Below are 24,912 nucleotides of genomic sequence, written 5' to 3' on the forward strand. Positions count from 1 at the left end.
ACACTACAATGTGGCCTGTTAAAAGTTTTTGAGATACCTGCATGGTGCTCAGCAAGGGAAATGTTGTCTGCTCTGATTTAAGAAATAGAAAATATACTTGCCATATTATCGAAAAACAAAACAAAACAAAACCCAACAGAAAAGAATCCTCCACTCTGAATCTGTCAGAGAAAGGGAGGACAGTACTACCACATTTTTAAAGAAAAATTGTTTTCAGGTCAGTTTAATGCTCACTTTAGTAGGATACAACAACAGGGTAGGTTGCTACCAAACCATTTTAGTCACTGACATTTTCATGTGTGTGGATTGTATAGGCTTGAGCGTTTAGTCGGTGAATCTGTTCAGAATGGATATTCTCATTGGCTGTCAATAGAGTACATATCCAACCTAAATTATTCTATGATTCTGTGTTTATATTTGACTTTGCTATAGATTCAATTTCATAAATGCTCTGTCATCCCTGCTACCATGCTCATGTATATTAAGAAGTCATCGCCTTGCAGTATCAGACCTTCTCAGTGGACTCTCTGCTGGGTCAGTATTTTAATTAACTCATTTCAATCATTTCAGTTGCCTGACATAACTATGTTGAAGAACAACTCTTTCAAATAAATCTGCACTGCCATTTGCATGAAGTCATCTTTTCCTGTGTTATCTTATGTCACTTCTAACCTAGATAACAAATCCCTGAGGGCAGTGGTCATGTCTGTATTCTTTTGTAATTCACTGTGCACACCTATGCTTTGCTGTAGAAACATGTTAAATAATAACACCTTTCAAAGGGTTCACTGAATTATGAGTACTTGTAAGCACCAAGCTCCTATACCTGGGCATGTCAGAGTGTCTGAGGGTGAGTGCTGTGGGTGCAGATGTCTGTGTATGCTACAAATGAAATTTCAGCACTTGCTTCAGAATTTCTTGAGGCGGTTTAGTTAAATCATGAATGTTACCTCAATACATTGTGCAGAGCCTATTAATGTGCCATAATTCTTGAATTACAGGTATACTACCTAGCTAAAATTGGTGTCAGACACAAATCTGTTTCTGCAAGAGGTAGTCCTCGCCTTAAGAAGCTGCATCTTTCAGCTGGAGAGAGCAACAGAAGAGATACAATTACCTGTCTTTCACAGGGGCACAAGGAGGTTAAGGAATTCATCCATAGGTCAGGAGGACCTGTGAGAGAGCAAGCTGTCCTCTTGTTGGATTCTCTTTGTGGGGAGCTACCAAGGAATTTAGCTGTAGACTTCTTAACGAGAAACTGAAACACAAATTCTACCCTGTTTTAAGGTAGGATGCCCATGCAGCTGCATGGAAAGAAAGAACCAGCAGGTCCTGGGACTAGGATTTCTCTCTTGTGCGCTTCCACCTACTGTTCTAGCACAGTATGGAACTGGTCATTACTGCCAAAGCTATAAAGGGATTTGGACACAGCAATGCTCAGCATCCGCATGCCTGCCAGAGAGGGACACGGTATTCAGAGTCCACTCCTAACATTCTGCATTCACATCTCCTCACATGCCATACCTGCATAGCATTAGATCCACATCATACCTTTACTTTTAATTTGAAAAAATAACAAATTTAAATGTCTTGCCAGAAGTTTTGCTGAGGTTGTATTTGCTTCTGTTTCAGAGACATGCTAAATGTTTTCATGTCTCCATTTGGAGCTGATGACATTTCTTGACAACTAGTAAGACATGTGCAACTTTGAGCAGGATCTTAAAAGCTGGCTTCTTCAATTTGTCAGTATAGTCTTTTTTCTCATACTCACTTTTTATGTTAGCAAACACAATTTTTATATATATATATATATATGTATGTATTAATCTATAAACCTCCTTTTGGAAACATGTAGAAAACTTGAGCAGTATCAAGCAAAACTAGCCCAAGACATTTTGTAGGTATGAGGTACTGGGTTTAGATTAGATGCCAATGTTTACAGTAAAAAAGATTTATTACATTTACAGGACAAGAGCTAGACACCTAGAGCTAGATCTGCAAAGGAATGTTGGCTCTAAAGTCTATCTTTCAGATGTTCTGCCACCTAGTATTTTCTGTGTGGCCGGGATAGGCATCCAGCCTTACCAAGCACTGAGAGAGTTAGACACCAAAAATCAAGATTTCCAGAAGCTATCAAGCTGGATGGGGAAGCCCCAAAACTGGGAGCAGAAAATGCAAAGAAAGGAGAGCATCTACACTTATCCCATTGTAGAGTTAAGCTAGATTTCCCTTCAGAGAGAGCCTTTCCAACTATGCTGGCAGCAGTCATCTAAGTGTAATTGCTGAGGGTATACAGTGGTTTTAAAAAAGGAGATCCCACCCTTAAAATATTCCACTATCAGTCCATTATCCTGTTTTATATTCTGACTGGGGAAAAAAAAAAAATGTGTTGCAGTAAAAGCCAGAAGATGACTTTGTTGGTTTCACTAATTAGGATAAAGATACTCTACTGAACATCATATAACTTCTTCTAGTGTATTTTTCTAGGGTTTTTTGAGTATCATTTAACTTGATTCTATTAAGTACAGAATTAGAATGAGTTTATATAAGGTATTAATTCTAATTAGTAATGGCATTTGTAAAATAAAGGTTATGAAGAGTAGCAGTATCATTTACTAAACTGAATCCTTTATACTAGGCATCTACTTGGTCTAGACAGGACCTCATAAATAAACATTTATTTAATTTATTTGACTGATTTCCGATCTAAATTCAGAGTAATATCATTAAATGGCATAACCATCCATCATGTTGTAACTTTTGCTGCAACAGCAGTACAGGAGGAGTATTGTGTTAAACAACTATGAAATGGTGATATTTAGAAATACCTTGACCTCCTCACCCTTTTGTGGTAATAGCAATGAATGTGGAGGAAGTACTACCCAACCTCAGAAATGGTGATAGCCAGGCTGGAGGCTCTGAAAAGCATTTCAGACTACAGGCCATGGAGAAACAGTTCCTGTGTGCCTGAGATAGAACTTTCCAGGCACAGAAATTATTAAGCTTTCATCTTGTCCAGTGACCCTGCTGTTCAAGGTGGCCTCAAGATATTCTTCAAAACTGTATAGACATAGAAAAAAGTCTATTCCCTGTGCTTGACAAAAAAAAAAAAGTGTCAAATAGTGTACTAGATTGTTGCCTTTACCTGTAAAATTCTGCACAAGGACATAGCAGAGAGGTTCTTGTTGTATTTGCTGGGAGTTGCTGTTGGATTGTCTCCTGGAGGAAAATTCTATATATTGTTCATTAAGGCTGCCTAACATATCTTTTGCTCACATAAATTCCTAGCATGGTTTCTGATGCCTAGCAGGACACCTTAGAAGACCAACTCAACATGTCAAATTTCACAAGCAAATCATAACGTGAGCACTATGGCTGGTGACTGACCACTCATTCTTTAGGTGTGAGGGCTTTAATGTGTTTCTCTGGTGCATTCTTGGCAAGGTAGGGTTTGACAGGTGTGATATGGTGCGTCCTGATGCGACTGTTCAGGGCGTTACCACTCCTGTGGTAGCAGAAGGACCATGCATCATGGATATGTCTTACAGTCCAGCCCAAACCAGCCCTTCCTTTGTGGGAGTGGTGGAGAGGCTGGGTTTGCAGATCACGACTATGAGCCTGCGTTGTGCTCTGCTAATTTTGCTGCAGAGATTGTGTCTTCAAGGCGTAGGGCAAACAGCCGGGCACTACCCCTATAAATCACTGGCATCCCCTGTCAGAGCTCAGATTTTGTGGAAAGCAAATGAGAAAGTTCTGGTGAAAGGACTGGGTTGAAAGTTGCTTTCTAATTCACTTCAATATTTTCCAAATGCTCTTACACTACTTGTGTGGCTGCATTCACATTTATGATACATTTGAGTTGCCTGACAGTCTTCCTGGGAGGAGAGCTAGATTCAAGTAATGATGTCTGCACTTCTTGGTGTTTGAAGGATCTTTCCCTGGTAGTCAGGCTTGTAACCCCAGTGAACAAGACACGGCACAAATCACACATATGAAAGAGATTTAAATGAGTAAAGAGCTCAGAGGGTTTTGGATAAATACACAAAGTTTAGATTCTGGTCCAAACCTCTCTGGTTTGCAAATTGAGTCCGGAAACATCACAAGAGCAAAGATTTTTTTTCAGCTCTGGAGTTTCTGATCCTTATAGGAGTTGGGAAGTGACAAGACTCACATAAACAAGGAAGAATTAAATTAAGAATTATATTAAGAATGGTGCCAAATCAGTGTTTAATCTGAACCTCTCCAGCTAACCCTACCAGTCAGGTTGTCTTCTGCAGTAGACTACTAGTTGTTATTTATTTTCTTTGTTGTGCTAAGCTTGTGTTTTGCCAAGTAGTGAACAAACTCACCCCAAGATACTGATTCACACAGGCAAGAGTTTGACAAATGGGTGGATTCTGGCCAGGTGAGTTCAGCTGAAAACACTAAATATTATGAGGATAAAAAGATCAAATTTCTAGCTCACAAAGAGCTTTCATTGTTTTTAAGTGCAATACCCTAAAGCTGAAGGATGAGTTTTAAAAAAAGATCAGAAGCAAGATCCATACATTTTTAAGGTATTCCAACTTCAGACCAGGATCCAGGCTTTGTGATTGAGAAAACAGGGACAATTCTCTTTCTGCAGTATAAATACAAGAGTATTTAAATAGATAGACTGGTATTAACACCAGTCTTCGAGACACTGCTTACATAAAAGTATGTTTAGAAAACACTAGCAAGTGTCTCTACTGCAAATCTGCCATTAAAACAAGATGTGGGTCTCATTAAATGAGCTTTTCAGCCCCCCGCTTTGTAGCAGCCCGTTTCCAGATCTGAACTTTGAAGCTGACCCCTGTTTTTGTGATGGGCCAAACCAAAAGCCAGATCTGAACACCACTGAACTCTGGGAAAGTTCAAATCTATCGTTTGTGGTTCAGGTTGAGCTCTAATTAAAACTGACCAGTTAGAACATCTTAAAACCAAAACAAAACAAATGTTTCACGTGAAAAGTCTTGGATTAGGCTATATGGTACCAAGTAGTGTTTTTGTCTGTCACATGATGTAATGTTCCTCTGGCTAACACAAAGTGACAGCATGCACGTGCTGCTGCATGAGATAGTCCGTGCAGATCAGACTTTGAATTTGACTTTGAGAAGGACAATTGAAATACTTCATGCTGTGTAAAGCCCATCAGCAATCTCACTGCCTCTCAGATTTGAGGGTAGTCTGCTGCCTCCAAACTTTCCATGCCCATCCCTCATAGCGCAGTAGTCCAGGGTCTTTTAAAAATCAGTGTCTTGCCTTTCTTGAGTGACCTTTATGCCTCATTTTGTCATAAGTATGTGGAATATTGCCACTAATCCCTGAAAACAGACAAGAAAGTGCCACTGCAGAAACTTCAGTTGATCAATGGACAAGAGAAAAGCAAAGAAGGGAAGGGAAGGGAAGGGAAGGGAAGGGAAGGGAAGGGAAGGGAAGGGAAGGGAAGGGAAGGGAAGGGAAGGGAAGGGAAGGGAAGGGAAGGGAAGGGAAGGGAAGGGAAGGGAAGGGAAGGGAAGGGAAGGGAAGGGAAGGGAAGGGAAGGGAAGGGAAGGGAAGGGAAGGGAAGGGAAGGGAAGGGAACCTGGTTTCAGCATTACTGAACTACCAAAGTAAAAGAAAATGTGAGACAGGAGAAAAAGAAAGGGAAGAAGAGAGAACCCATCACTGGTGTCAGGATGACACTGTGCACGAGTAGCTGGAAAAAGCTTCTTCTTTGACATAAAGATTTACTAGAAGAATCACAGCACACATACAGCGACTGTATAATAAGTAACCAGCAGTGGTTACTCTTCCTGTGGGCTTTATTCTCTCTGTTTAATATTACGTGTAAGTACTGAACATGTACGTATTTTCTGTTTGTGAAATTTGAGTTTAGGCTCTTTGTGGACAACTGCCTAAAGTTTCCAAATTTTCTCATAATAAGCTAATAATCTCATCAGGCCTATTATATCAAGATTTTTCAGTATTGTCTTTTTCAGGCCTGGAGTTAGTTTCTAGAAGAACAAATCCTTCCATGACATTTCTGTCCTTTGTTTCCTGTTTGGATAAGAAGACCTTAACAGCAACCATTTTTGTTTGAGGATCTCAGAGTACTTCACAGAAGTTTAAGTGGAGGTTAGTCCACATTAATTAAACCTTTCAATTCCCCACTGAAATTACTCATCTTTAGTCTTCAGACAACGAGGTATGAACTGACTTGCCCAAGGTCACAAGAAAAGTATATGGCCCAGCTAGGAACAGAATCCAAGTCCATTATCTCCTGGTCCATGCTTTAACCATAAAATGATAGTTTTCACATTGAACTAGGAGCCACAGGGTATGTGAAAAATGATAGGACAGGAATTGTGTTGAGCTTCTCAAGGATGCCTTGCTCTTAGCTTGGACAAGGAGAACAAAAAATTATTTTGTCTGTTCAGAATGAGTACCTCTCATGTTAAAGAATATGCAAACATTTTCACTCTTTACTCAGAGGAAAATTTCAATTCAGGCATTTCTTTGCTAGTCAAATTGTAATTGAAATAGCAAGCTTTCTAATTAATCATTGGCTAGCAATATATTAAATTCTATGGATGGCAACCTTTAAAACACACCAAAACAACAGGAAGCAGTAAAAGATACGTCTATACAAAGGAATAAGATGCTCACAATATTTTTTACTGCATCAGTTTTGTAATGCTCATGGAAGAGTCTTGCCAAGAACTTACATATTACTTTACAATATTCTTTAAAGCAAGAAGTAGAACAGAATAGGAAAAGAGACTGACTCACGTTACGCATGATAATGTATTGATTTGCAGCAAATCTAGTTGAAAGAATCACATGGTCTTGTGACATTTTGAGATATATGGCAGAAAATACATGCTTATCAACTTGTGCTAATCTTTCTCTGAGTGTGGAGTACCACAAGTGCTTAGGAATGAGAAGCAGTTAGAGAATAAAAACCACTTCACTGTTTAGGAAAGTTCACCACCCTTGCTATGCAGTTAATAAAATATCCCATGTGTTTCTCCTGGGATACTGGCAGTGATGCTTTTCCAAAATACTGACTTATACATCAAGACTATCCTTCAGAAATGTCCTGACCTCAACCTTCTCCAGGCTGCCTACCATTAATAGCCAGAACTAGCCCAACTTAATGAAACAGCAAGGCATAGATGTTCTGTGCTGACGGCTTCTGATTTTGGAGCCTGTTCATTGCCATCCACCACTACCAATTTTGCCTCATCCTGGCCCATTTCTTTGTCTTTCCTGCTCCCTTTACATGCATTTGTAGACCTGCTATGCTCTTTCCCACTTCCTCATGTCTCTAGCCAGGCAGTTGACAGGTTTCCATCACGGAGATTGAAAACATACTCCATACTAAATGTAACAGAATAGTATCACCAGCAGGTCCATGTTTCAAACACATTCAATTTATATCACAGCTGAGAATAAACAGCAGGGGAAACAACTTGGTGGGTTGCTGGAGGTTGTGGCTATCCTTTCTTGTGGAACATGTCTCTGTCACTTACTAAATAGGTGCACCATCTGGTGGTAATTTTGGACTCCCACTTGTTCTTAAATTTCCAAAAAGCAGTGGTGAAGTTAAGCTTGTGGTTGGAGCATATTTTTTTTTCCAGTATCTGTCTGAAAGTCATCAGCTAAGACAACTTTTGCAGGTACTGCTGGTGAATGAGTACCAAGAATAGCTAGGACTTTAAATGAAGATCAGGTTTCTATGTCTGTTATGTAAGGCAAGCAGGTATAAATTCATGAAAGATATCTCCCTGAGATACATGGAGAGGTGGAAAAATTTCGTCGACAAACCAAAATTAGATATCAACAAGCTTGATACCTAATTAGGGAGTCTAAGCTTCCAGGATAGTCAACAGTGACCTCCAGACAGTCATGCAGTCAAATTAAGGTCCAAATCACACCCTGGAAGTGGTTCTCTCTCTTCTTTGACTATACAAGGAGTACAGGTTCACTAGGTTTCTTAGACATCTCATGCAAATGCCTGGAGCTATGTGGTATGCAACTGGGCCAAAGGAACAAAGTGAGGAAGGAGCTCCCCATTTTTCTGCCTCTGTTTTTTTAAGTCCTTTCATTCAACAACAGAGACAGAAACCAACACTACCTCTTGTGCCGTTCCCCTCAGAAAATGCAAGGTTTCACTGACCATGTCATATGGCACATTGTGTGAAGGCCTCTTCTGAACAGAATGGGTACAGGCTGAATCAGACAGAAAACAATTTTCCACAGTGTCATGAGGAAATGAGAGAACGCGTATAAACAAATCATGATCCATGTGTAAACTTTGTTCATTTTAGCAAGTTGAATATAGCTCTCCCGTCTACAGCAATTCAGTCCATGCACATTGATCATCTATCTAGAGATAGAAGTGTCTTCTCCCAGTGCACCAGTGAGCTTTCTGGGGAGCAGTCTACTTAAAGACTCCTCAGCCATCCAAGCCCACAATTTACACTGACACTGGTTAAGTCTTAGAAATCATCTTTCTTTCACAGTCCCCGAAATTGGAGGTTGAACCTCTGAGTGGCCACAGCATTCTAGATTGCAACAGATTACACTTGTGCCTAAAAGTTGTCTCACAGATCCACTTAAATCCTAAGGCCAAATCTGATCAAAACTGGATAGGTGTGACAACATTTACTAGCTGAAGGACTTACTGTCCTCACCATCTTGAATGCTGGCTTTCACTATGACTTCTGTATTCTGCAAAACACTTGGGCATGCATTTAAAGTGAAACATTTTTAAACCCTCTTTTACTTAATAGGACTTAAAATGGAGGGTTTAAAGTTAAGCGCATATTGGGTAAACAGCACAACTAAAGTTGTTGGCCAGTTTGAATCCTGAGAGGACAGCCACCTTAGCTATATTCCTTAACAACTACCATGCTAGATTTATTTTTTCAAGCCTCCAAATAGTAGATAATTAAGTGCTCTCTCTTGCTTGCTTTATTTCTCTCATTTTAATTTGACTTATATCAGTAACAATAATATTATACTTCACAGTTATGAACATACAATATGTCGGTAAGTAATAAATTACAGTCACGGGTGATTTAATCCAATGCTGAAAAGTCATGCACAATACCCAGAAAGGAAATTTTATCAATTAGAAAATAAGATATTTGTTGGACATAATATTTTGGAATATGCCAGCCATTTCATTAGAAAAAGAAATTGCTCGTGACTAGAGAACAGGCAACAAACTGTATGGATCGATAATCTAAGCCTGAATGCTAAAACATTTCTTTGCAAACCAAAATGTACAGATCAACAAATGCTGTGCTTTTTGTAATGTTTGTAAATGTCTCTCAGTGCATTTCAAGCTTTTCAATTTAGAAACAGGTGGTTTACCAAACAGAGTGTATCCCAGAGAACAGAGAAGGAAAGGGAGGGATGCTGCTACACATGTAACTCTCAAGTCTAATGTTATGTTTAGCCTGTCCTGCTTGATGTAGAGGTTGAACTAGATGACCAAACCTATCATCTGTAATTCTAGGGAAGAGATTTTGACAGCATAGTGAACCGCAGTAGTAAAGCTCAAAGAATCTCCAAAGTCATTAGAACCTCGAGTTACTACAGGATCACGTACCAACAGGTTAGCTGCCCTCCTGTGCCACCTGCCATCTTACGTAAAGAACTTTCCTTGCCGTGGCAAGATTTGACAGCAACTGCCTGTTCACAAAGTTGCTCTGTTCTTAAAAAAATCTTAGTGTCTTATGGTTGATTTCTATTTAACTAATTAGGTTTTAGCTGAGTCCTTGCTATGAAATTCAGCTCCAATTTGAACTTCTGCTGATGCCCAAAAGCCAGGAGCCTTTTTAGTGGCTGTAAAATCCTGGCTCTGGTGAAAGCAGTGGCAAAATTTCTACTGACTGCAATAGGGCTAGAATTTGGCCTCTGTCATTTTGGATTAAGCCCAGTACCACTTTATTTAACGTTAAATATTATTTGCCTTCCTGTTTTAAGTGTGCATTACATTGTAAGTCATTAACCAATAGGACTGGGACACTGGAAGTAACTAATTGAGTCAACATGCCATGGATCCTTCCTAGCCAGCAATTTTATTACAAAGTGACATTAAAAATTTGACATTAAAGGAATATTAACATTCCTAGTGAGGCACTTGGAAGAAATGAAATGCCAAACTTAATGTTGCTGTGCAAACTTAGTGCTGTCGTGTCCAAATTTTAGAAGAGTATTCAATTAAATAATAGCCTAGAATTTGCATACTATCTTTTCCACAGGACCTCTGACTCACTCATCCCAATGCAGACCAGAAAAGCAAAATGGAAAATGTTATCCTGAGTAGCTTAAGACAAAGTTAAAAGCAAGTGAAAGGGAGGGGTTTTGTTCTGGCCAGTGCTGAGGAGGACATGATCAGACTCAGCCTGTAAGGCTACATTATACACAACAGTACCCTTTTCCACCACAGCTAATTACATATTTATTGTAACAATTGCAGAGTGCCAAATACCATAAGTACCCACCCCTCTCCAAAAAAGTGTTTCTTTTCCACATCAATACTTAAATGGAGATATTCCGTTTAATAAAATGCAGCTCCATTTTGTTTTGAGCCACTGAAACAAAATATTAAACTGCATCCTCATGTCAGTCCATTGTTGTTTTGAGAGCATAATGGCCTTTTCTTAACCTGAGGTTTCGGGTCACAGGAAGGCAGTGTGTCATGCTATGTGATGTCTCCTGTCAAGCTGTGCAGTGTGTTATGGAACAATATAGCTTAGAATACATGCGGAAGCATGAGAGACCAGAGCTCATGAGATACAGAGACTTGAGTCTCCCCAGTTACAGTTCCCTGCATCAGTTTACATCAATGCACTTAACTGATTTAAATTAAGTGCACTAACAAACTGAAACAAAGTTGGCCAGAGTGAGGCCTATCAGCATATTTTAGTTTGAAAACATCTCCAGTAAAACATCAGTTCCAAATAATCTTCGTTTTTCTTTGTAAAAATCAAACGAAACATCAGTTTAAAAAGTTAGCACTTCCCTCAGGATGGATATTCCAGATTTCATTCAGGTCAACATCTACCATTTCTCCTCCAGCTGCAGGCCATGCAGAGTTCATTAAGTAATTGTACTAACATATTAGTGCTATGTTTAGAATAAGGATGTCTGCCTTTTAAAGCAAGCCTGCTGCCAAAGAGGCAAATCTTTAAATGACAACAATAAGGTTTTAGTTTAAGAGAACTCATACTTTTCTTCAAACTTTTCCTTGAGGGAAAAGCAAACACATTTGAGCTACACTTGAACTGGACAGTAGTACCTTACAAAAACACTAGGCCATAGAGATTATAAATTGGGAAAAATAATAATTTGACTATTTGTGGTTGGAAATCATTATATGCTACAGATTATATATGCTAGACATTTCTTTTATTAGAATACAAAGAAAAGAGATAGATATGATAAAATTAATGTAGCAAAGCAACATTTTTTCTAATGTCGTCAAACAAAATTTATTACCGTTGACTCATAATTTACAAATGGTACTGTCCACACGTTTATCTTTTCATCTATGATTTGCAGTGTTTTGAAAACATTAATTAAGCCTCACTGGATCATTATGAGGCTCTGGCATATAAATACATTTTTAAAGCACAGATGAATTATCACCCACAAATTGTTGAATTGATTCACTAAGCTGGATATCCCCGTCCTCTCAAAATAGGACGTGTCTTTAATATGACTGTACTTCCTTAGAACAGAAAGATATTTTTATTTTTCTAAAAACCTCCAAGTAACAGAAACCTAGTAAAATGAAGGAGTCTGAACCTACAACTCTCACAATAGGCTGTCTCCTCAGTTAAAATAATATAAATTCTTAGCACAGTAGTTGTTTCATAACTTTTTTTACCAATCCTTCCCAACCTCAGCTGCCGCCAGCTGGGAAGTTTATTTTCTTACTCTGGTTTGGGTTACTCTCTTGCTTTTCTACTGTGACAGTAAAAAGCTTATCCACCCTTCTACAGTCAGAAAGTATGAACTGTTTGAATCAACCGATTTCCTCCAAAGTTGATAATGAAAAATAAAATAGTTCTCTCACTAACTTTACCTTGTAACTACTAGAATATTACAGCTTTTATCCCACTGTTTAGTCTTCCATCTAAATGAATTGCACTGGAAAACTGTCATTTTAAGGCAGCTTGTGTGCCTTATACTACTTACCCTACTGCCTGTATGGTAACTAATACAAGTGTGCGGGTCTTTAGGTGGAATAGCCCAGCGCTGTTCCAGCATGGCCTTTCTGCCTTTTTAAGGCAACTTGTGGGATAGTCACTGCCGCAACTGAAATCCTTCTGTAATAATATGTATCTAATAAGTTAAAACACATATACTGGATATCCTTAAGGTTAAGGATATTTTTGTTTCTAATTCCAGCAACAACATGTCACTTGTGAAAAGAAATGCACTGTTTGAGGCATTTTAAGAGAAGACTTTGCAGTGAACATTTGCAGTTTGATAAATCTTTCCTGCAAAATAAGCAAAGTGAGGTAGTCCTCAGATTTTGGGGCTTTTTTCCTCTTTACCGACTGCCTCTGTCTGCCTGCCTATCAGCTACCCAATTGGTAGGGGTGGTAGTCCACTATGCATGTCTTGTTAATGTTTTTTAACTAGCCTAATAAAGAGAAAATTCTCTCTTGAAATAACCAAGAATTATGCATCTTGTTACACATCACTGTGCTTCTATTAAAAACTATCCTTGCATAAGCCACAGATCATTACATTTGCCATTGTATTTGTAGTATCTACTAGTTTAACTGAATCACACTTGCAAATGCAATGTCTCCGCAAGACATTTTGTGAAATGGACATTAACAGTCACTCCAAGGTAGCCGTGCAAGTAATAAAGACACAGTCTGTATTGTTCCTGTGCTGTCTTCTGGAAGTCACAGACAGCCTTAGAAATGTGACTGATTTCAGCTGATTGAATGCATCCTATGCACCTCTCTCCTGTCATCCCAGGCAGCTGCCTACACTAGGAGTTGGAAGTTGATGCCAGTCCCCTGAGAAGCCACCTCTCACACTGAGATGGTTTTTTTACCATATCCTAGCACCAACGCAGACAGCCAATTCAAATTGCTGAAAACAAGTTTCTTTCTGATCAGTTGCTTGAATGCTCAAAGGACATTGCTGTCTGGGACCACGCTATATGACAATAACAAGAAAACCAGGAATTTTTCCACGTTAGGTCCAAAAGCCACTGTGCAATTGAGGTTCACAATAACTGACAAATGCCTAAACCAATCATAGCACCTACTGCTATGACAAAGATAATTACTGCCTTTCCGTCAGTGAAGTGTATACCCTGCTCTGTATCATATTTAAAATAATCTAATTCCAACTCATTTTTCCCCTCCAAATTGTTTCCAGCTGTATGATTCCTTTCTTTCCCTCATATTGTTTTTATTGGATATAACACAAGTCCGTAAAGATAGATTTTCCCATAATAAATACACAGATGTTAGAATAATAAACATACAGTCAACCTGATCTATGAATATTACAAAGCATTAATAAATATATAGCTAACAATAGAAATTGATTAAAAATTGGAAAATTATTACAAAGTAACAGAGAAATAAATGGCAGGAGGAAAGAAAGGCAAAAAGTGTAATAGAAATGTACTTACTTTAGGCAAACTATCTGGATTCATTTAAGGTTCCCTTCAATTGATTTGCTGATAGTATTAAAGCACAAGTATGGTTGTAAAGCATTCCTAAGAACGCCACTTCTCTTCATGTATTGGAAGCTTTCTGCTCATACTGAAAGCCAAGCTTTCTAAGTTGGCCAACTCATACCATACTAGACCCTACTGTGCTAGATTAATGTATCTGCTTGGATGTAAATTTCTATTTCTGGAGAATAATGAGCTTCTCTACTCCTCCCATTTTTGGTAGGAAGTTTTTATGAACATTTGGCATCATGGTTAAACCACCATCATAGCCCAGAATAAAAATGACAGGATTTGTATGTAAGTCTGAATCTGTATTCAAGTAAGCCTATATATGGCATGAACCAAGAATAATTTACTGACTGACACCCCCTGAGCATGTATAATAAGATTTCAACCATTTCTCCATGATGCCATCACTTACGTATCTCTCATGCCCAGTTCCCTTGTTCTTTCAGGCCTGCAGCTAAAACACCAGGATCCAATGTGGACTTAGTTACGTGTTTCTGGTACAAATATAGAAATAATCACTTTTTTCATTAGTATCTTTCCTTTGGAAGATATTCCTCTCACTTTCTTAGTCTCCTGTTTGAAATTATGTTGTTGTCTTAGTGGTTTTTGTGTGCATGTGTACAAACACGTGGTTGTAAATAACCATGACAATCAACTTTATTTTCTGATTGTGTTTCTCAAAATAATTTGTAACGCCTCCTTCACCTGTGAGTTAATAAAATCCCCATACAGATTTTGTTAGTCTTTAAAACCGTAGTTTTTTTCTCCCATCCCTTTCCCTTTCTGCCTGGAGAGTGGATCAAAAGTTAAGTAAATGCATGGCAACAAGAAGCTTCTTAAGATTATGTCCTCCTCAACCTCGCATGGCAAGCAGGGCTTCAACCTCACTTCACATGCATGCTTTCAACATGCCAGAAAGCAACAGATCAATACAAAAGATCAGAGATTTAAAAAAAAAAAAAAAAAAAGCCAACAACTCCAGAACTCCCTTGCTTTTGCCTATTTGTTTATTCTTCCCTGTCAGTTGTCCAGTTCAAAGATTTGTCAAGTCATTGTATCGATGACACAGTCAAATGAATACTAGTAAATCATTACCATTTCCCACATCATGAGGCTGACAAAGGAGACATCTACAGAATACTTTTGATATCTTGACAAATATATTTTTCAAAACACCTAATTTTTGCCCTGTGTTTAGCACTAGTAAAAGTAGTCTCTTCAGAAGCACTTCCATTTGGAGAATCCCAGTGGAAATGGTCAGTGAACAGTAATTAGCCAGAATAATTGATTGTCAAAGAATAACAGTAAATTTCACTTCCATTATTGATTCTGACTGCATACTTCAAAGTCTGCACTGCTTACTTTTGTGTGTGTGTGGAGTTATTTGCTTCCAACTGTTATCAATGATCTGTAACTTTTAGAGGTATCTCCATTATTGTTTTCTCCAACCATCATCTGGGGGAATAGAGGCCAGTCCCTAGAGCTGGAGCTCTTTTGCATCAATAACCCAATAGGGCCAGAGGCTTTACTCTGCTGGGATAGGGTTCTTGCCTTCAAAAAGTTAGGACAATCATCCTTCAGCAGTGGTTATCAATAATAGCAATTGATATATCATTAACAAATTAGTTTTTGAATCCATTTGTTAAAGAGGCTTATAGCAAGAAGAATGAGTGGAGAGTGCCAGAGATGACTTTATGTGAGAAACTGACATGAAAACTAGAGATGAGTGCAGGAAGGTGACAAATACATGTACAGGGAAAATATGAGTAAAGTGATTTTAGTAGTGAATTTTCTATGGGGATGGCATGATTATAGAAAAGTTCCCAGCTATAAATATACCATAAAAAGCTATACACAATCCTTGGCTAATGCATCCCATGCCACATCCTTCACTCATGCTACTAGTTTGGATCTCTCCATGATTTTTCATTTCTGGCTTCTATAAATCTTTCACACCAACACGAATGCCCCATGCCTGACATAATTTCCACAGTTGTTATTCTGTCCTCTGAACTATTTCAATTGTTTTTAATACAGACTCCCAGGTATTATATAGGTAGTACAGCCCTCATTCACTGATGTACCTCTTCGAAAAAAATATCTCAGCACCAGTCCAGCTTAGCTAACATACTGGGGATTCCCCTGGCACAGTAGGATTCTCAGAAGTCACAAGAGTGCACATTTGCTCCAGTGTCATGCCTTCGGGCTGCCGCTTGTTTGTGGCAGGAAGACATGCATAGTTGGAGCACAATGGCACCCAAGGGGTGGTGTTGGCAACAGATAAACAGCTGCTGGAGAAACCTCATGTTGGGTGATTCTGGGAGTTCGCTTTGAATTTGGGGAGAAGGAGTGTTGCACCAGATATAAATTATAGTAGAATAACCCTAAATCTGCACCTGTCAGCGCTCATGGTAGAACCTTGGCCCAGTGGCTAAAGAGTAGGTCCTCTCTTTGCCATACAGATAGAGAGCAGTTAATATCATGCTATCATGTCTTACTTGGCCTCTCCTCCTTATGTCCTGAATAATTAGCCTTCATTGTTCATCTTCCTAAACGATTCTGGGAAAAAGTTAGATGAACTTTCAATTGGGGTGAAGTACTTAAGTACTTAAGAGTTTTTTAATCTTAATCCTTTCTTCAGTCTATTCAGGCAGAACCAAATGCCTGGTTTAGTGTTCCTGCATGTGTCAAACACAGATGTGTTTTGTTACACAAATGAATATTTATGCTTACAAGTATTTTGTACCTTTGAAGAACTCTTTCTTTCTAGCTTAGTTCTTTTTTTTTTTTTTTTACTTTTTTCCCCTTGCTAGTGTAATAACACCACTTCCTAAACCATGTCCTTTTCCTAGATACTGACCACATCGTCTCTGGGTGCTACTCCACTAATAAAACAAATAAAGACATGTGGATTATGGGATCCTTTATAGACCTGCATGGAACATATCTGGCTCAGCTGGCAGGGGTCATGTAAACCTTCTCCATCCGTTACAGTTTGTGTGGTTTCACACCCAACAAATGTCAAATGCAACTGCCAAGTTTCATCTGTGTTTGGGTTAAGCCATAAAAGAACCCACCAAATTCCACTTCAGTCATTTCAGAGTTTCAAGAAACCACCCAGGTTCAGTGAAGAGGTCGAAAATCTGGCAAATACTTTGGCAAAAATGGCTTGAGCAGTAGCTCAAGAAAACCTTGTTTTTTCAAACTTTGTGTAGTCTGACCAACCTACCTGGTCCATCCTTATGCCAAACAATTTTTGTTCTCTGTAGCTATTATTTTGTATAGAAACATTCAGAATGAAAGCACAGGCACAACCTGTCCTCTTTAGGCATTTGGACTGTGCTCACAAGGTTTCTGAGAATGAAAGGAGTGTCTCAGTGGTGAAGAGGATTAATGCTCATGAGTACAAGGATAGAACTGATGAGGTGTCACAAGATTCCTAGTTTGAAGAGGAAAGCAGAAGTGGAGAATGCATTTTCACCATGAAGCTTAGTGATGACACTGACTCTGGTACAACCTTCCAGAGTGTGCCTCTTCAAGGACATAAATGATCTCACAAAAGTTAAGATGACTTACTTGTCGAAGGGTCAGACCATGCCTGCAAGCGTCTGTAGATAAGACAACATAGCATGAAGAAGTAAAATCTAGCATGCTTGGCAGCTACAAATTTTCTGGCAACATCATTTTGGGCATCAAATTAAGAGAAACAAGCATAAGACCAACCAAGAAGGACCAGACCTGTGCTTCTAATAGTCAAGACAAGTGACTAGATGTTTTTCTCTTCTTAAGAAACAAAAGTTAGGCAAGAAGTGTTATCTAACAGAACTAGAAATATCTTAAGACAAATGTGGGGGACGACTCCGATGAGCAAATTCATCACCACCAGCTTATCAACATCAAAATCAAATTCTACTGAACTTTTTTCTGAAGTTCAAAAAGTTTGGACTTTTCTCTTGCCATTAATTTGATTTACTGGGTCTTTTTAGTATTATTTTTAGCCCTTTCCCCTTCTGTGATTTGGTGTGGAGTAATTCTCACAGAATATGACAGATTCTCAGCAGCTGTAGGTCAGTTCCCCTGATGCTAATGGATTTACCCAATTACAACACTTGACCGCCGGGCCACTGTGCCCTTAAAAAGCCCAGACCTCAGCCAGATGCTCAGACTCACACGTTCTTTTAAAAAATATTTAGTTCTATCATTGAGTTAAGCATACCTCAGCTTTTGGCATCCATTTCACAAAGGTGTTGGAAAAGAACCCCAAAGCCTTGATCTCCATAGCAACCAAAGAATCATATAAGTTGTTTCCTCTTTGCACAGATGGGATGAAATATTATGCCTTTTTTTTCACAGTTTTGATGAGATCTTATGCCTGATCACATTCAGTTGTGTTGGGATGCAAGACTCACCTGAACAATTGAACTTAAGAAAGAGGTGTCACCCAAAGAAGAATCAGACACAATATTAACAGGCTGAGAAGCTGAATGGCCCTTGTGAGAGCCACACACCACAAAATGTTGTCCCAATACTGAGCAGGAGACAGGATGGAGGATGATAAGTGGACAGCCCTTGGAGGAGAGAGGGAAGGTCAGGAACAGGCTAAGGATACTCAGCTGGGTGATGAGGAAAATAATTACCTCAGTGCTGGAAAAATTTGCATAATCTCTCCTATGAAATAATATTAGACATAGGGTAAATTGAAAGTGATTAATTTAACTTCTGCCAGCTAACAGTTTATCAGGCCAAGGTCCTGTATTGTTTTCTTTGAATAAGTTTCCTGCCTCAGATCACTTGCAGTGTTTTCTTTACAATATGATAGCAACACTAAAATGGATATGTGTCGCTGATGTATATTGGAAGGTCAGAGTCATATGCACTGTACTTCCATCAGTTAATTGGGACTCTCCCATTACCTAAGTTTTTTGCAAGTGTGCAGAGGGCTTTTTGGAGCTGATTTTAGTTCTCTTTTGACTGATCATAACATGCAGCATGGTTATCATGGCAATTTCTAAAAGGATGGCAATTGGAAATATTTTTTTATGGGGTGCGATGACTGTGACCTGCACAGGCATCTCAGCCATTGCTGGGTATGAAGTTGCACAGATATGAATGACTTCATCTAGAGATCACTAGACACCTCCTGTCACTCTCCAGTTACTTTTCAATGAGTGAAAACATACAGAGCACAGTTCTGGGAGCATCACTGTTCAACTCCAGTATGCAAATACCAGAGGTATATAAACCTTTGCAGGACCACAGTGAGAAAGCTAAAAGAAACACAGCCCCAACATATAACTTCAGAACCATATTAGAGACACCCTTACCTACTCGAAGCTCTTGTCCAAAGACTGTTTTCTCTCCCAGTGCAGAGCAGTTCCACCTCCCGTACCGAAACTGGTACTGACACTCATTGATTCCCATTTGTGCCCCTTCCCCAATCACAATGATGGCATCAGGGCGGCTCTGGCAGATCGCTCGCTGCCGAGGGGCCAGGCCTGGGATTTTGTTGCAGATGATATTAGCTCCTAAAGCCACCACGGATGACAAAGCTCTGAAGAAAGAAAAGAAAAAAGCAGAAAGGCATGTTATAACCAAATTGAGGCCATTAATTGCCTTTGCCATGTGCTGCTGCATGGCAGTCAAGACGCTGGGCAAAAGGGAACGGGTTGGAAGTTGGGTTCCTAGAATTATGCAGACTTATCCCAACCTCTCTGGTCTGGCAAATGAAGTTGGAAATCTTGCAGTAATTCCTGATCTGATTTGTGCCAGAAACAACAAACAAATGGAATTTTGGCACTTTCGCTTCCACTCCTACACGCAGCCATCAGCTGATGAGATGTGGGAAGCAAGACATGTTCAAAAAAAAAAATAGTGATAATTGATTGTTCACAAATCTCTGGAGCTCATGTCTGCTTTGAATGGCCTACATAAATTCAGGCTTAGCATTTCAGTTACTGCAGCCAGTTCATCCATCCCACATGTGAAACCCTTGGGCACAATTTGGAGATTGACTTCATGCTACCTACCCCCTTGCCTGTTATTACATTCAGGGTATTGAGTGATTAATTAAAGTTCACTAGCATAATCGTACTTCTAGTCCTGGCAAATATCATGGAGCACCTAAGAGTGATCCTTAATATCCTTAATACATACCATCCAGACTAGAAACAATTGTAGTTCTTATTCTTTAAGTATATTTTCAGAATTCATTATAAAGTTTGCATATAACTTGCACCTGTCATATGTTTTCACTTTAGTGCATTTATTTTTCATTTTTTCAGCTCACTTTTCAACATCTTTACAGGCTCATTTTTCAACAACTTTACAGGCTATATTTTAAGTGGTAATATTTTGAAACACAAGACAAGATGGGTACATGTTCAATGGTGCTTCGGGTCACATTTACCAAATACCAGCCAGGCCCATGCCAAATGCTTCAACTGGCTCTGGACAAATCAGCAGGAGCAAAGAAAGCAGTACAGCTGTGTTAGCAAAACAACCATTGCCCACCATGGTGTGACAGACCCTGCGACAGCTAAGTGACCAAAGGCCTGGGAAAGCCCCTGCCATGCTGCCCAGCTGGTTGCCCTGCCCCAAGTCTGGCAAACTGGGATGGCGAGAGCATCGCTGCTTCTCAACACCTGCAAGGAAGCATCTCCACAAACCCTCTCCACTCTTCACCATCTCTCAGCCTCGTATTGGATCATATGGGGGTAAACTCATTTTCCCATCAAATGCTGTTATTGACTGACTCTGTAATGTGAAGATGTTTGCTCTTGCTGCAGCAAGAGAAGTCACCATATATAAACAGGTTAGTAACAGGATACAGACGAACTTCCCCATTACCTTTCTTTCTGTCTTGAACACTGACTTAAGCCTTTCTCATTAATGTTAAAAATTTCCCACTGGAAATCCTTCTTTTGGAAAATGCTGACTAAACAGAACTGAAGAATTTTATAGAAGTTATCAACTTCATCACAAAGGTAACTGAAAAATTGCACAAATGTTACATTTCGAAGAAATCAAGGTGTTTCATTTTACTGTTTCAAAAAACTATAGTAAAGCCAGAGCAAAAAGGGTAAAATAGAGAAGTCTTCACTAGCCAAAATGAAATACTGCTTTTACTGTGGAATGAAAATTCCATGGTGATTCACTCTGCCTTTAATAGGTATTTGTGCATCTTTTCCAAAGTTAACAATCCATGAGAAATTTGCCAATTGTGTCTTTTCACTTATGGCTTGTGGGAGGTTTATAGGTAAAGAGACAAGGCATTGCAAACACAGAGCATGCATGCGATGTGGTGCTACCTATTAAATAAAAATAAGAAAAAATTGTAGTTGCAACTCCAGCCACTCACAGTGTTTGAAACAGGAGCGCTCAGACCTGTAGCTTTAATTCATGTTCCTCTGGGTACTGAGCAACAAAGCTGGATCATCTTTTGGAACCAGCAAGTTTCCAAGATTCATGCAGGTTTTCAGCTAAGGTTTTGTTTCTGGCTCACCCCTACTTATACAATTGAATAAAATATTTAAATTATGATGTCTTCAAATCAGAACTTTACAGGAGATACGACAGTCTTCAAGAAAAGCATTATGAGTTTGATGTAGAGATAATGAGATTCACTGACCTTTGCAATGGTACTTTATATATAAACCTATGTCTTCCAAAGTTAATGAAAATCACAGGGGAAAGTATCAATATTTAATTTTTGAAAAAAAATCACATCCTTCTCAGTACTGAAAAGTAAAAGTATTGTTTTCTTTCATAGCTCATGGAGTTTTTATCTCTCTGATTTCAATGACTTTCCACATCAAGTAGGACATACATTTTCAAAATGTTATAGTAAAGCGCAGAGAAGAGTATTTTTCCATAATAGCTGATGTGTTATATTCAGAACACACACTCTCTGATTACTCTAAAATGCTAGGATCCTCTCCCGAATCATGTTAGGATCCAAGACTGGTCTTTCCATGCTTTTAGAGTTATAGCAAGGGAAAGGTATCTTGTACAGAGTAAGTAAGCTGGGGATACTGTGGGGACAGGGGACTCTGCCACTACAGCTTAGTCCATGGTTCTGCCGCCTGACGGAAACAGAAGGGAACCCAGATCAGCCACTCGCTCTCTGCTGGGACACACAGGCAGTGGGCCTGCTGAAGAAATAGTGAATTCCTACAGCCATTCTTCAGAACAGAGCAACAGCCAGGGCTCCCTGGCAGCAACACCTCTCCAGCTGGGCACATGCAGCGGTTCTCTGGGTGCCTCTGAGGCTGTGCCCCAAGCCTTACCCCATTCCTTCCACCTGGCCTTCTCCAGTTCTTTGGGACAGAGCAGGTGCCCAAGCATCCTGCAAGACCTCCCCATCCCATAATCCTTGCAGCAGGAACTGCTTCAGACACCGACCTGTCTAGGAAAACCCATCCTGAAGGAATGCAGGCTTGGGTCCTCAGAAACAGACATGCACAAACTTTCACAATCTAACATGATGCTCAACACATGCACAAGACATGCATTTCTGGTCCCCTGGCTGCCTGATGGTCATTAATGTAATGATGCCACACAACTAACTTACGGATAAAAATTATATACACAAATTATTTGTATATATTTTTTTAAATAAAAAAAAAAGAAACTAATAAAAGCTACAAGATAACTTTCTGACACAATTTTTTGAAAGGTGCTCAGCCCCCCAAGTTTCCACTATTATCTCAAGTTGAGACTTGACTTTCAAAACAAAGGAAAGCAAGAAAGAGTTGGCTACAGTATCTACCCCTTGTATAATTTGCACTTTAGTTGCTTCCTCCATACACATTGCTACGATCTCATAATTAGGTTAAAGAGTGCATTTTTGTGTCTCCCCCTTTTTTTTTTTTGGAAACAGGCCTTGGTCAAAGCATTTTAATACAGTGGGTCAGTTTACTCATCCAGAAAATAAGCATGACTATATTGGCCTCAGAAAGTATTGTGAGGATATCATAATTATTATGTGTTTGTAAAGTGCTTTAAGACATTCATCATTAAAAGAATTAAACTGAAATTACTGGAGGTAGAGGGGGGTCTTTTTTTATTATTACTTCCAGGGACTTTCCCCTCTCTGGCCTGAACTTATCAGCATATTCCCTCAGACTTGTTTAACCTACTTTAAAATTTTACTGTAATTTCAGTGCCAAAAGGAATGCTGAATCATGAAACTGAGGTTTTGGAAAACTTTATTTATATTAAAGAAATGTACCCAACAGCATTTCAAGCTTTCTCTCCACTATTTCTTGCGGCACCCCTCAGTCTGTGCATCCATCACACATTCAGCAGGGTTGTGTCTTGCTCCTGCCTCTTGGCAGGTTGAAGGCTACATATTTATTTTTTTATTAGATGGAGAATGTTTCACTTTATAACTATCAAAAGGCAGATCCCCACGCCACATTTTGGCACCTTCTCCTATCTAATGTTTCTCTGCGGTGCAAACTTCCTTGATTCTTATCACAAGGAAATCATGAGTTCAGCATTTTGTTAAGATTTCTGGTGCAGTTTACAGTAATTGTAACCGTCCCATACCACAACAGCCCATATACGCTTCAGAGTTTTATGCTGGGACGTCCACATAGGTTATCCAATCAAACATCATCCACATGGGTTATCCAGCTAAACAGCACTAGCGAAGTAATGTCACATTTCTTAGCAATTAGCAGTAGTGACTGGCATATGGAGAGCCTTCACCTTTCTTCACCACTTAGTCATTAATCCAAGAGAAACACCAGCACTGAAATTGAGCAATAGCTATAAGCAGAGTTACATTCAAATAAAAAATAAAAAAAGAAGAAAAGAAAACACTGATCTGGGCTTGGATAAGATCTTGCATTTCGAACTTCCAGCAAACTAAACAGGAGGAATGATGCTCTGGAAGGCCTGGTTGCTGCATCAGAATCATGAAGCATCAAGTTTTTCATTCTTTGAAAAAATAACTGTGGCTGCAGTCATAGCAAGCAAAAGTCCATGGCAGTGGGAGACAAGTTTCAGCTTATTTTCTAAAATAATGCTTGTTTAGTTATGCAAAGACAAATCACTACTGTCACAAAAACTGAAAATTCTCCCTCAAAATATATTTCCTATGATGGTTGTGTCTTCTTTTCAGCACCTAAACAACTATAGCTTTCCTTTTCACGAAGTTATATGGAAAAAATGAAAATTCACAACCATAAAAATTATGTATTCCAATAAATTCATAAAAGTAAAGTTCTTTGAAAAAGTAAAGTTCTTCAGTAATTAAACACTAAGGCCTAAAACATGTGAGTTTTAAGAACATAAAATATATTGCAGTATCGCTTGTCAGAAATGTACTCGTCATTCATAATCTGCTTTCTTGAGTCTCTAATATTTGCAAATGTAGGCATTTGCTTAACTTGAGTACCTTAGTAATTTCATTTATTTCAATTGTTATTATGTTCTTGCAACTTCAAATGAATTTCACATATACAAACATCATCACTTTAACTGTAGTTTATAGAGGGTCATAGAGACTGCACAAGTGGAAAATTCGTAAAGTTAATCCTCATAATAGACAGTTGTACAACAACATGCACTACATGAGGAAAATTTTTACTGTTGTTAGAAGAATCTGAATTTTGACAAAACTATAAAATATAACTGTCTACATATAGATAAACAGCAGTAACTAACCAGTCTTCAGAGTTGACTCCAAGCTCCTGTACAGGCAGAAATGTGTACCAAGATCTCTCCAAGGAGCTTAAAATTCAGTTCCAAAAAACGTACAGCAAAAGAAGATGTAACACAGAAAGAACAACAACACATTTCATACAGATGAAGCACTTAATCAAACTGATTTTAACCTTTTGATTAGAAAAAGAAAATCACCCAAAAAATTCTTTTCTAGCAATCCTTGCTCCCTGGGCAAATATTTTATTGCAGGCCAGGGGTGGCTTCAGGAGCTACACCTTGTCTTCAAACACCCTCACTCATTTGTATTCCTGGCTGCACAGCAGCACTGTGCATATTACCCCCAAGTCAGCCTTACTGCAAGCCTTTTGAATAGGTGCCCATAGGGTCACCATGATCTCCCCCCTAACCCTGCTACTCAATATTCACCTGAAGCTGCTGTTTGGCAGGGGGTTCATTTTCAGCAAGGAATGAAGGGATTTAGCCGCACAAATCCCATTAAGAGCAAA

General features: G+C 39.0%; 1 protein-coding gene across 6 annotated transcripts in view; it reads right to left on the bottom strand.

Annotated features, from left to right (window-relative positions):
- Positions 1-24,912, bottom strand: part of WNT7B (Wnt family member 7B) — a 97,619-nt gene that overhangs the window by 23,493 nt on the left and 49,214 nt on the right. For all 6 annotated transcript variants that reach the window (XM_005509524.3, XM_005509523.3, XM_065033269.1 and 3 more), the window contains exon 2: positions 19,060-19,286. In XM_005509524.3, coding sequence (XP_005509581.1) covers positions 19,060-19,286 — 227 coding nt within the window. The remainder of the gene's footprint in view (positions 1-19,059; positions 19,287-24,912) is intronic.

This window comes from Columba livia, chromosome 1 (assembly GCF_036013475.1).
Source record: "Columba livia isolate bColLiv1 breed racing homer chromosome 1, bColLiv1.pat.W.v2, whole genome shotgun sequence".
Taxonomy (NCBI): domain Eukaryota; kingdom Metazoa; phylum Chordata; class Aves; order Columbiformes; family Columbidae; genus Columba; species Columba livia.